This window comes from Chanos chanos, chromosome 4 (assembly GCF_902362185.1).
Source record: "Chanos chanos chromosome 4, fChaCha1.1, whole genome shotgun sequence".
NCBI lineage: Eukaryota > Metazoa > Chordata > Actinopteri > Gonorynchiformes > Chanidae > Chanos > Chanos chanos.
In genome coordinates, this window is record NC_044498.1 from 43,689,730 (window position 1) to 43,703,496 (window position 13,767).

Genomic DNA, 13,767 nt, shown 5'->3' on the forward strand with positions numbered 1-13,767 from the left:
ATTTTAGAGGGTGGTCTAAACGATCCCAAGTGTAAATTCACAGCTAAGACTTTTGGTTGGATCAGCGTCATGTGCTCTACCATTCAGCACCTCATGAATATGAATTAGACGGGTGAGCTAAAGACAAACGCCCACGCCGAGACTTCAGACGCCGCATCCGTTTGTAAGACAGCATATTAGTCTTCTGTGGGTCTACCTCGGGAAGTCTGTTAGCTCTTATCCTCACTGTTACATTTTCTGTAATTTTAATTTTCTTTCAAAGTCTACGGCTATGGCGTTAAGAGGGCCATTCACTCGTTTACTACGATCAACACTGACTTCTGGTCAGCAGAATCGTGCGCATTCTGTCGCAATTCTCGGCGCTCCGTTCTCCAAAGGTCAGGTAAGACGAAAATCAAGTTCAAAAGAAAAAATGAATATATCAGACTTTTGGACTAAAGTTACGGACCTCACTGAAAACTTGAGATGAATGACATCCACGTTTCCTTTACAGAAAAGGAGAGGAGTTGAACATGGACCAAAGGCCATCCGAGATGCCGGTCTGGTTGAAAGGCTAACAAATTTGGGTAAGTGATTTTTCTATTCCATAATATGTGAATTTTGAAATCGACTCAAAACCCCACAAAGCTTCACGTGGCGACCAGATATCATGATTAAGGAAGTATTTTGTGTTGCATCATCTCGACAGACTACATTAACCGGGTCGGATGTTTTAGTAATTATCAAAATACGTTTTAATGTTAATTTATCCCATTTGACGTCTTATGAAGATTACTGAATGTTAAAGCATTTGCCTGTATAGAGCATACGGCTATCTTAAAGTGTTGGTTTCGGTATAATCGTCGGAATCACAGGAAGATGATGCGATTTTGCGTCATAGTCTTCATTTATGGCACAGTCATATCCACCTACGCAAGTCTGTAACCCTTCAATCAAAATCATAGACTGCGTCTGCTGTGTGTGTGTGTGTGTGTGTGTGTGTGTGTGTGTGTTCACAAGAAATCCTTAATCACGTGTATTCAGCTTATGTAACCGACAGTACATTTAAAACAATGTATTTATAGAAAGTTGAGATAAAACGCTGCCGACTTTATATGATGTCTACACGCACGCATTTATTCTCAGCACGGACAACAAAGGTAACATGTTTTCATTTGACCGGCAGAAAACATGATTTAGTTACTGTACACCCAGACCTAGACAATAGACATGTGCCTTGGATGAAAAAGTTCTTCAGCAGACATGCGCGGAGTGAAACGCGCGGTCAAAAGAGATGGTGTAGCTGTAGCCGAATTGTACTACAGGCTGAAAAAATGGCCTTGACATCACCAGAAAATCGGTAACAGTTCGTAACCTAGCCTATAAAAACGCGCGAGCAGACTAAGTGAAAATTTAGGTGATCTGTATCAGAGACTTATTCTAAAGGCGTGATAACGTTCTCAAAGCTTTAAGGTTTGTCAAAAAAACTGGCTTCTGTTAATCGCCACGATTGTGCTCGGCCACCTAGCTTGGATAAACTCAAGTTCATCGGTGGCTCTAGCTCGGATAAACTCAAGTTCATCGGTGGAATGTGCAAGTCACTTCTAGAGCGTAACCTCAGCTTGTATGACAAAGAGCGACAAACCCCGTCTGCTATGTAAGATATAAACATAGCGCCGCTGGGCCTATAGGCTCCTTGAGCGGTTACGCAACGGTCCCATATCCAGTAACACGAGAGTCCTAGCTATCTTTAGACCACGTTTTGTCCATCGCCGGATGTGAGCGACTGACATACTTTTGGCACTATCTTATCTATGACCATTTACAATTACATGTAACTTCTGTAACAATCTGTAATTATATTCCATAACAATATAAAACCTCTACGACAGTTTGTAACAATGGATGCGGTAAACTGTCAAATCAGCGGCTCAGTTGACGTTAACCGGACACACTTATTTAGATTGGCATGAGATCATACAGCTCTCGTTTTAATGTTACATAGTGAGATAAGTACAGAAAAATGTGATTACGATCTGCTTCATAACGGCTGTACTTAATCTGACCAGCGCATGCTTGATGCAATGAAAGTTACTATTGCATCAGTGAAACTGACGGGAATGACATGGTCTCCATTGCCCAGGTTTAGAAATAACGCGGTATATGGACCTTACATGGTGACGTTATTTGAGCCTAGAGGCCATAGATTTAAAATCATATGTAATTTCATACAGTGTATGCAATGTCTCTAAATCTCGGTGAGTGGAATAGTGGCCATAAGTGATACAGATATTATCTTTTACGTGGCAACAATCTTTTACATTTTTTCTCTTAAAGGAAATATATCAAAAAATAATAAATAAATAAGATTGCAGGCGATGCTGAGAGTGAAATGCTAAATTTGAGGGATTTCAGCTCTTGAATAGTACGAACTTGAAAGCAGATTATTTGGTTAAACCACACAAAAAAGACCTTAGAATAGTCTCTAAAGACAAATTAGCTGCCATCAAGCACCTCACACTTGCAGAATGCATTGGTCCATGCATGGTCCATGTGAATCCACACTCTGGCCCATAGTGCCAAACATGAATTTGGCAATAGGTGCTACTAATTTTGATGATTTAAACAGGTATGTTCCAATCTATTCTTGTCAGGATGCCTGTAGGATACATCATTAATGCCTTTAATGGACCAGACGAGTAATACAACACCCCTCACCAGCAACTTAGTGCAGTTCATTCACTCCTCTGTCTGTCGGGCGCCCAGTTGTCAACTTGTTTATTTCATTTCCCTTCAGTCATCCTGTGCATTAGCTATGAGCAGCTATGCTGTGTACCCCAGTTCCACACAAATTCCTCTGTGTTTACCTCTTTACATAGGGTGGTCTGGGCTCTTTGAAACTCGAGCAGAGAACGATGGGAAATGGGGGCATATGGAAAGTGCACAGTCAGACAAGCACCCCAATGGGATCAAGTGACATTTCACTTGGCAGAGTTTGCCTGCCACTCCAAAGGGTTGGTTCAGGGAAGTAGATGGTTCAGGGAAGTAGGGGGTGGAGTCTAGGTCAGTGAAAGTGTATGTGAAGGGGAGTGGGGGACCTCTAATAGTGGAAGAGGAATAGTGGAACTGTCACTGAAAAGTAAAACGGAATAGCACCAACTCACTAAGTGGACCTAATCTTTTCATCTCAAAATAAAACATTAGCATCCGTTCCTGTCTCATTTTTTTTAAAATTCAACAGAATATCCAGTGCACGATTTTGGAGATCTAAGCTTCCAGCATTTGGAGAAGGATGAGCACTTCATGCATGTCCCTTTCCCTCGTACCGTTGGCCGGGCCAATCAGCTTCTGTCTGGTGCTGTAAGCAGAGCCGTTGGAGCTGGACACACCAGTGTCATGCTAGGAGGAGACCACAGGTAGAAAAAATCTCAATCATTTATTTCATTTTAATTTCATATCCATATAAATCTCAGGGATTTGCACATTTTTAGTATTTTAGCCAACATTTTTAGCCTTTAGGTATGCAAACAACCCATCAGACCTTTTAGGTCTTTCTTCTTCTGTATTCACTGCACTCTAAACATTGGAGGCCTACCATTTTGACTGTAGAGTGTATTTGTAACATGGATGAAATACAAACCCATTCATTTACCCACCTCTACAGTTTGGCCATTGGTTCAGTGGCGGGCCATGCCCAGCAGTGTCCAGACTTGTGTTTAATTTGGGTGGATGCTCATGCTGACATCAACACACCATTGACATCTCCTTCAGGAAACCTCCACGGTCAATCTGTTTCCTTCATGCTCAAAGAACTGCAAGATAAGGTACATTCTTACTCTACTGTAAGCACGTCACGTGTACCTAGTATACATGTTACATAATATGTCTGTTTTATTTCGCAGCTGTGGAATCTAAAACGTTCTCTCTTTCAAGTTTCAACAAGTCTGTATTCCAAACTAGATTAGTCAAACTATGTCAGTGCATGCTCCACCGCTCTTGAATGTTATGAAGTTTGCCAGAATTTTCTTTGCTGACATTAGCATACAAGAATGCAACTTTGGAGTGTAAGGGTCACCCAAACCTGCTGTTTCATTCGTGCGCTCATTTCCTCTTTTGTTGCTGATCATCTCTCCTCTGCACATTTTCCAAAGATGCCAGACGTTCCGGGGTTCTCTTGGATGAAGCCATTTCTGGCGGCAAGAGACGTGGTCTACATTGGCCTTAGAGATGTGGACCCCGGTGAGCAGTAAGTATGATATGATATCCTAATTTGTGCTCAATACAGTTAAAGGGCATTTTGCAATCCAGTTCCGCTACTACAGTCTTTTCCTTTCAGTTCATGCGAAGAAAATGAAAATCAAACACAAAAGTGCAACTTCAGTGTCAACATTTTCCATCTCTCTCTCTCTCTCTTTCTCTCTCTCTATTTTCATAGTATTATTCTGAAGAATTTAGGAATCCAGTACTTTTCAATGCGTGACATTGATAGGATGGGCATTCAGAGGGTTATGGAGGTTACATTAGACCATCTTCTGTCAAGGTATGCACACGTTACGCAATGATTATATATATAAACAGCATAATTAGGATCCCTATTGGTCTGTTTGGATGTTTAGCTATAAACACCTGGCAAAGTGTAGACTGCTTTACACTCAGACCCACTTGAATAAATTTTGAAAATGATACACCCTTCTAACAGAAAACAACGTCCAATTCACCTGAGCTTTGACATCGACGCCTTTGACCCTTCCCTGGCTCCTGCCACTGGAACACCAGTCAACGGAGGGCTAACATACAGAGAGGGCATCTATATCACAGAGGAGATCCACAACACAGGTAGGAAGGACTTTATGAGAAATAAAGAAGAAATCCTTAAAAACATTTTAAGGGGTATTCCAACATCTGTCACCATTGCCGTCACTGCATATTTGGTAACAAGAACTAGTGTACATGATCCAAGTACAGCTCAACAAAATTATTAAATGAAATTATTAATTAACAAGTCATCCTAGAGAGAGCATCCCAGGAAGATTATGCACTACAGCAAGAACAAAACAATAAAAACAGTTGGAAAAAAAATGCTACGCTGATTCTGATGACAACTGTGTTTGTTACAGGGCTACTTTCAGCCATGGACCTGGTGGAGGTGAATCCAACCCTAGCAGCAGGCCCTGAGGCCGTGGAGGCCACTGCCAGCTTGGCTGTGGACGTCATAGCCTCATCCCTCGGACAGACGCGAGAGGGCGCGCACGCGGCCTTCCGGGAAATCCCTGCACCCAAAGAGGATACGGAACAGCTACGCCTGTAGGGCTGCAACGGAACACTGAGGACTTTTTTGCAGGGCAATTGACCACTCAGCATTCCAGACTTTTAAATGAACAAGCGAATATTGTCTGCACGGACACAACACTGGAATCATGAATTAAGAAGCTCGTAACTTTTCTCCCCCTCTGCTGGTGTCGTATCACTCAGTGCTGAGTTAGGTCAGAGAAAGACTATACTTACAGTGATATGGAAACAAAGGGCTTACATAAGGGGGGGGGGCTACACTAATATTGTGGAGGGCTGCGTTTGAGAGCTTGGCGAACAATCTTCAATCTTTAATTGTCCTTCTACTTCTAATTTGTCATATGAAATATTTATTTGCATTTGAAATAGGCTGGCACAGCTATCAGGCAAAGATATTGCACCTCCTAAAATCTAATTTTTAGCTCATGCAATGCAGATGAAGCTGCTTCAAAAAAGAGAAGAAAGAAAATGTATTATGATTGTCAATCTCATGACCTTGACTATGTCTGGTAAGACCCAGACTTATAACCAGTAGACGTCTGCGACAAATAATAAGCAGACTGACAGTGAGTTTTTTGTTGTTGTTGTTGTTGTTTTTTTCTTTGACAAAATGTTTGCACTTTCGGACCAGGTATGGTTTTATGTATGTAAATTACAATTGTGATGCTTTTTATAGTTTCTAGTTTTTACTATAATAATAATAATTAATACTTTATTCTATGAGTAGCCTTTGTGAACATGGTGAGTTTTTTGTCCTTGGCATTTCTTTTTTGTAGTACATTATATACAGGCATTGAGAAAAGGATGGAACAGCATTTCACTTCTGTATTTCAGCATGCCAAATATACTCAAAACCTTGGTTCAAAACCAACAGTCCTGTTTTAAAATGACAAACAGCTAGCCAGAAAAACATTACCTGTGTAACTCATTTGAACAATGTGTTTTGTTTTAGTTGTTGATTGGCAGGTTGAACTGTTTGCTTTGGAAAAAAAAGTGTTACCTAATAAACTCTTGAATGACGATGTCGGGCATCAGTTGGAGGAGAGAGAAATGTTTCTCTAATTGTGATATCCCCATCCACCCACACATATAGTCTACATACAAGATAATTTGCAACAGCAAAAAAATCCCTCATCGTCATCCATAGCAAAGATCACTGTAGCACCGTCTGTACGATTTGGCCATAGGTTGTCGAGTAAATTACCATGAAGGCCAGATCACTTCAGAGGGTAGCACCCTGTGGCGAAACCATCTTAGATGGCGCCAACATTTGAATCCACATTCTTCCACTCACGTGTAGGCCGCATACAATACATACAATAAAATAACAATTAGTCCACGCCTCATTCTAAAATAATTTCGGGCATTAACTTGGAAAAAGCCCCGTTACCACCTTGCAATGTGGTGGAAACCAGTTAAGCAAAGTTTTCGGAAGCTCCAATTAATGCAAAGTGCACGAGTAACTATATCCAGTATCTCTAAAAACTGTAGAATTTCGCGGAAACAATTAGGCTTGTGTTATTAGATGGTTAGAGACGGGTGTTTAAAAATGCTAAAGTGAGTTCCAGTTAAAACAATCCAAGCTGCGAGGAGCATTTCTTTCTTCTAGAGGAAGCCCGAAAAGGGATAGCATGCCCCCCCTCGTGAGATCAGATAAAAACCCAACACCTTGCGCTTCTAGTAAGTCGGTCAACTGGCCATACAGCGCATTCAAGAAATCCGATGATCGTCCTCGACTCGACCCCCTCCCCGTGGTCCCTACATCCTCTGTCGATGCGCAAGGCGCCCGCCCCCCACCAAGGCACATTACTAAGGTAGTGTGCCGTACTTACACCTAAAACCCATTTTGTTCAGTAGACTTATTCGTTTGAATTTAACCGTAGTAATAAATATTGACATTCGCCTTTCTGTTCTCTGAGTACATGATAAATCATTCCCGAGTTTACGGAATATGGTGATCAAAGAACTTAGTTATCAAGCAGAAGTGAATTTGAAGAGTATTATTTTACATGCTACTTTAATGCTATAATTTAATATAAGTTCGTGTTAATGAACAGTTGCTTTGAATAATTTGTAGGTTCGGTGTTCAGAGTACTCAACTAAAAACTCTCTCTCTCTCTCTGAAGGTCAAACACAGGAATAACCATTAGCTATGTTTTTAATATTATATAACAACACCTCTTTTAAGCAGTGAAATACAGAGCAAAATTCAGAAGTCTACAAAAAAATCACATTACTTTACAAGGTCAGTTACACTGTAACTCTCTAAAAAGATTAACACTTGAGTCAAGTTCATACTCAGATATACATTTCACTAGGACTCTGTCCAGCTCCTTGTAAGAGGCCAGTTTCACAAGTGGTGCTCTTCAGGAGCCACTGAAGCATACAGACAAGTCTCCACTGAACTAATGCTTCAAACAGGACTCAGTAATGAGTTTACTAAGTAATTGTGCAGGCCAGGGTTTGGACTGCTAAAAATATCAAATGCACATTTAGACCAGTTTTGGCAACAAAAGCCTACTGAGCTACCACACGCTCAGTCATCCAGTTTGGAGGGACAACCTGAACTAGAGAGAGAGAGAGAGAGAGTATAACTCACATACATTAAACCTGTCAACTACAAATTTCCACAGCATGTGCAACATTTTTGAAATGTTATACACATCCTCTGGTCTAGCCTTTTCTAACTGAAGTTAATTCAATTAAATGAGTATTTAAATTGAAACCCGAACTCCATGTCTGGTCAGGACATCAAAAGCAAAACATTTGAAAAGGGATGCTGAAAATGTCCTATAGTAGGCACACAGATTCCTGTACAAACATGTTTTGGAACATTAGACCTGCATACAGATACGGTGTGTCAGCCATATCAGGGTAAAAAGCTTGTTGTTAAAGCTACAGAAGAAAGAGAATGTTCCAGTCATCTTAGGACAGCGATTCAGCTGAAACAGGAGGTCAGCGTTACAGGCTGTTTAGATAGTACTTATCACATACACATGAAGTCATTTCACACTAGCAGTTGTCCTCTGAGTGCACTTTCATGAAACATTGACTTTTTTTTTTTTCTTCTTTTCCTGGTTATCCTGACCGATCCCCTTTCTCTGTATGTGTTACTCACCAATCACATCTTTGTTTCATTCTAGTTTATTCTGGTTCCACTGGGCATCGTTCCTTGCTTTTGTCATTTACTGTGACCATGTCACACATGCAGCACAAGGGTGAAAACACACACATAAATAGACAAATACACACACACACTCTCTCTCTCTCTCTCTTTTTCAAGGTCAAACACAGGAATAACCATTAGCTATGTTTTTTAATATTATATAACAACACCTCTTTTAAGCGGTGAAATACAGAGCAAAATTCAGAAGTTTAAAAAAAAAATCACATTACTTTACAAGGTCAGTTACACTGTAACTCTAGCTAAGTAGTTGATTAGTGCTAAAAAGATTAACACTTGAGTCAAGTTCATACTCAGATATACATTTCACTAGGACTCTGTCCAGCTCCTTGTAAGAGGCCAGCTTCACAAGTGGTGCTCTTCAGGAACCACTGAAGCAAGTTCTGAATTGCCTTCCATCCTGTGGTCTAAGGCATCAGAGGAAGGGTTTAAAATAAACTGCACATGTCTCTCCATGGCAAGCATGGCTCAGTCACATGAGTTTCCACAGCTAAATCAAAGAGCATAGTGAAAATCCATTGAGATCAGTATCTAAATGTTTTCCTTCCATGTGAGGTGGGTACATGGAACCGTCTCCACTTTCCTCAGAGTAGGAAAAGACCCTCTCTGCTCCTTGACCTCTAACGTGACTCCCGCACAGAGGAAGAGTTGCGGAAGAGTGACAGAGGTGGAAAGAAGATAAAAGTCTATTGTGGCAACATGCTGTTGTTTCAAGTCAAGCTTGGTGAACGATGGAGGATATCACCTCATGATGTTGCCAAAAAGAAAAAAAAAAAAAAAGGTGAGAAGTGGAGGAGACGGGAGAGGAGGAGAGACCAAACACACGTAGGCCGTGTTGCTCTTTTGACGACGCGTGTTCCTTATTTACGAAAGAACTTGAGGTACACCACAGCTCCTAGGATGGCCAGTTCCATGAGAATGATAACAGAGAGCAGTAGTTTGTTTGTCATCAGCCTGTGAGAGAAAAAAACAGGGCAGGTGGTCTCATTTAGACAGGAAACCATTTGAGAGCAGTGGTTACTGTAAAAACAACTTAACCACCGCTCCAGTGAGAGCAAAATATTTCAGACAATTTGCCACTGTGCCATCAAATACCAAGACGTATCTTGTGCACTACCTGAAACTTACAGATACTCAGGCAGAATCGCAGATCTGAGGAGTGACCATCAAAGAATGTGTTGCAGAACAGACTGGACATTGCCAAAGTTTTTTTGTGAAAAGTACAGAATGTTCTAGACGCAATGTAGAAAGACAAAAAAGTTTCTACAGATCACATGTTTCAAAACTTCAAAGCAGAACTTGCTGACGCAACTCACCTTCGTGACATAGCGCGTAGAATCTTCCTGCTTCGGCTGAGGTTCTCACCAGTGTTAATTAGCTGGGCGGGTAAAGCACAACAGGAAGTAGACAGGATTAAACCAGATTGTGGGACTATTTAGGTTACAAAAGCAGTGAGGCACATATTCTCTGCGACTCACTGTAGCGTCATGTACAAAACATCTTGTGAAACCATCCCTCCTTCCATCAGTCAGTTTATACAACTGTTTCCTTTCTCTTTCAACTCTCTTTTCTAAAACTCGCAAACTTTTCTTGTCAATCTTTCCCTGACTTTTTTCTTTCTCTCTTTCTCTGTCTCACCCGGTCTCGTGTGCGGTCAAGCTGTTCCCTCTGTTCTCCGAGCTCCTCAATAATGTCGGCACCGATCTGGTCGGTTTCTGCGGCGATTCGTTGGCTGCGCTCAATACTCTGCGAAGCACTGTTCAAGGATTCTGTTCCTTGGATCAGCAAGGCACGCTGGGACTGCATATATGTCTGTTTGATGAGAGCAAACATATCGATCATGTGAACGTAATTGAAAAATAAAAAACAGAAAAAGTACAAGGGGCAGTGCAGAGGACAAGTACAAAATAAAACTGGAACAATGCACACAGTTACGGTTTCGTAATGTACATGCTGACTGAGAGGTGTGTATGCCAAAAAATCTGTAACTCTTTTCTCCTGAGCTGAAGCCTTACATCATGAAACAAAATATGAAAGGAATTTCGTAACTTTCAAGTGCTTCAGAGGTGTACACGACAAAGTGTGATTCACTGATAAGTGAATTGACATCTAGTTCTACTGAGGGTCGATGGTGGCTGTGAGGTGGATTACTGTTTTGTCTCTACGTTGCTATGGAAACTTATGCTCCCCACCTAACCTGCGCCTGAGGGTATTTAGTTGACAAATCAGAATTCTAAGAATCCTGACGTCATGCTCTTTTTTAAAATCCAGAGTAACCCAGTTCTCACATAACGAGGTATACAACAAGTATATTTAACACTTATATAAAATATCACAAACGGAAAAGAAGTCAAAAGAACAACTAAATATGCCCTTTAAATTAAATAGTAACAACACTAATTACATTAGGTGACTACTTTATTAAGTGTTTATTATTGTACATGTTGGAATTTATACATTTACGTGGTCAGCTACTTTTGATCTTGGCACTTAGTATCGCATTATCGCATTAGGAATTTATTTCCTCTTTACAGCCGAAGGAGACTGCCCTGATTTTCTCAGTTTTTGCACTGTCAGCGATCCACCCATCTTCATTTAACTTTGCACTCAGCTAGATTGCGAAAATTTATTGTCAACTTCCACTGTGTAATCAATCCCAGATGGGAACATGTAGTTTGGTGAGGCCAACTAACTTTAAAAAAATTCTGAATATTTGTAACCTGCTTTGTGACATAACACTCAGCCGGCAGGCAAGTCACGTAAATTTAAATGCCATTCTACCCTTAACTGGACATAATAAAGTACTAGGCCTAAAATGCAGCGACATCTGACAAAATTTTTATATTTATATGAACTGGCAACGTCCACTGAAGTAGAGCTTCTAAAATTAAACTTGAAATGTCTTCAACCTATCATTTGTGTACAGCCTCCCTGTACTTAGCTGAACCCTGTCTCTGGTGACATCTTTAAATGATTAACACTCACACTGTGGTCATTATCTGCGGCATACAGTCCCTGCCTGCTGTCTCCTGGGTGGCCAGAGAAACCCTGGCCTGGTTCTGAGCTCCTTATGTCTCTCTGGAGCTTCCCAAGGTCTCTGCGGTACAGTCGCACCTTCGTGGACATGGGGTTCCTGAAGGAGGAGGGTGCGTACATCAGCTCCTTCTCCATGCCCTGCAGCTGGGGATTCAACACACATGAACTTAAAACACAGTCATGTGGAAACCATGACTGCTTTGGTTTACATATTACGTAATGCTTTCAGCTGTTTGTGACTCGAGACTTGTCGGTTAGAGACATTATGGTGCTCTGTCGCCCCCTGGTGTAACACACCGACATTGGAGAAAATAAATACCCATTTTCAAACAGAAGGACCAGTCTACATGCAATCTTTCAAATATCTGAAGTTCTTTGTGGTGAAAACTTCCACCTCAAAACTGGCCAGTGAGAAATTTAAATATGCATACCACTTCCTCTGCCTCCCCCAATCTCTCATCAAAGACTCTCACCAGCCTCTTCTTCTCCTCTGGAAAAGACATAAATAAAATACACTGACCAAAGCAACGGCCAGAATACTTGAAGAGAACAACAAACTAAAACTGTTTAACAATCCATTCTTACTCTGAATGCCAAAGAGTACACAGTAACCTGATGGACGGAGTATTCCATTATTTCCTGAATTCATTTGAGAGGAAAGAGTACAGCTCTGAATTTCAAGATGTTTTTTGAGGAGTTAAGACTTGCGTGGAGATTGCACATAAATGGACATAAAATGATGGCAATCAGCTATGTTAACTTCCTGCAAAGGCTGGGGACAAATTTGGACCTGATATTTGAACCCTTTCAGTAATTTTGTATCAACAACAAACTTTGTTTTCGTAGATAAGGGGGTCATTGCGCGTGGTGGGTCTTGACTCCTCCCATAGTCTTACACCATCCTCCATTTGTATCATTTGCTTTCAAATAGCGTTTCAAACACACCTAGACTACATAATGTAACCTGTGCAACCGAAAAGCATCGTCTGTATGAAGAAAGCGCACATTTCAATGGATGTGAAATATATTCACCGTGACATTCTGAGCTTTATTTTTGTGTATTTAACAAATCGCACTGTCACCGACTGGAAAGAGCACATTTATAGATCGATCGGAAATCTGTAAGTGCGAATATCGGCCGGCTGCCTGGACTGGAGAAACTCAAAAGTCCAATTCTGATGACTGACCTGAGAAGCTATTTTATCCATAAGCGACCACAAACATATCTTCATTCAACAAATGTATTTATCAAAAGGCATTTGATCGGCCGAACTAAATCCACTGGTTCTACAGCGAAAATGTGTGGTTGTCCCCAGTGCATCACCTACAGAACCCAAGAATGAGAAAATCACCACCAAAAATGATCAACCTTGGCACTGTAACTGCTGTCCAGTGTCAACGAAAATCGATCATACGGCGCTTTGTTACAGTTCCCACGTTATTCAACAATTTTCCTGCAAGTCATCTGGTTGACGTTACTGAAGTCTACTTTAAGCTGTCAATAACTGATCTGCATGAAAGTTATTTGATGTAATTAACTTAAAATTACCTCCGTGACACCGCAACACTCGTTCAGGCATCAGTTTTAGTTCCTCATACAAGGATTTATAGATCTCATGAAGCTTCTCAAATTCCTCCGACGACATTTTGTCGTTATTTTAGTTGATATTATTAAGCCTTCTCGCTAAATCCAAAATGGATAAGAAGTGACAAATAATGTTCGAAAGTACAGGATTAGATTTGTAAAACAGCTTAGTTTTTTCAGCAATAACAAGATCCTCGAGACAAGAAACTGACGCTTCCTGACCGGACCTTGTGATCATGTGTGACCGATCAATTGCCGTTCATCACACAATATAGATCAGAACTCAAAGTATTTTATGGAATAACAGCAAATAATATCTACAATAAACGTAGAGTCTTCTCATAGTTGTAATCAAAGGCAACTGAAATGAAAAATCACAATTTCATTTTTCTGACTTAACTACGGAGCATTCTATTTAGGCATGCGAAAGGCGGCCATCATGGACTGATGCACTATGGTCTCTGAAGTTTTTGTTGCAAGACTGTCTTAAACAAACATATTATATTGTAATGATAGTTTGCAGCAGTTTATGAGTATCACTTTTTAATCACATTTGCCGTTCAAATAAATGGCGCTAAAGCTATGGACTAATACAGAGCGCTTAATAGTCGAGTATATAATCTTATAATGATTAAATTACAGACCAATATTTCAGTTAAAAAAAGACTAACAGCATTGTTACAGAATTAGATAG

General features: G+C 40.6%; 2 protein-coding genes across 2 annotated transcripts; one reads left to right on the forward strand and one right to left on the reverse strand.

The window, feature by feature from the left end:
- Positions 1-271: 271 nt before the first annotated feature.
- On the forward strand, positions 272-5,287 carry arg2 (arginase 2). The gene is made up of 8 exons (XM_030770964.1): positions 272-382; positions 494-566; positions 3,221-3,395; positions 3,644-3,803; positions 4,131-4,225; positions 4,415-4,519; positions 4,679-4,815; positions 5,097-5,287. The coding sequence occupies exons 1-8, from the start codon at positions 272-274 to the stop codon at positions 5,285-5,287; spliced, it is 1,047 nt and encodes a 348-aa protein (XP_030626824.1).
- Positions 5,288-8,637: 3,350 nt separating this feature from the next.
- Positions 8,638-13,245, reverse strand: vti1b (vesicle transport through interaction with t-SNAREs 1B). Its single transcript, XM_030770965.1, has 6 exons — positions 13,038-13,245; positions 11,920-11,978; positions 11,438-11,632; positions 10,091-10,264; positions 9,769-9,830; positions 8,638-9,406 (listed from the first exon to the last, which is right to left on the reverse strand). Exons 1-6 carry the CDS (start codon positions 13,132-13,134, stop codon positions 9,313-9,315), a joined length of 681 nt encoding a protein of 226 aa, XP_030626825.1. The 5' UTR covers positions 13,135-13,245; the 3' UTR covers positions 8,638-9,312.
- Between the last annotated feature and the right edge of the window lie 522 nt (positions 13,246-13,767).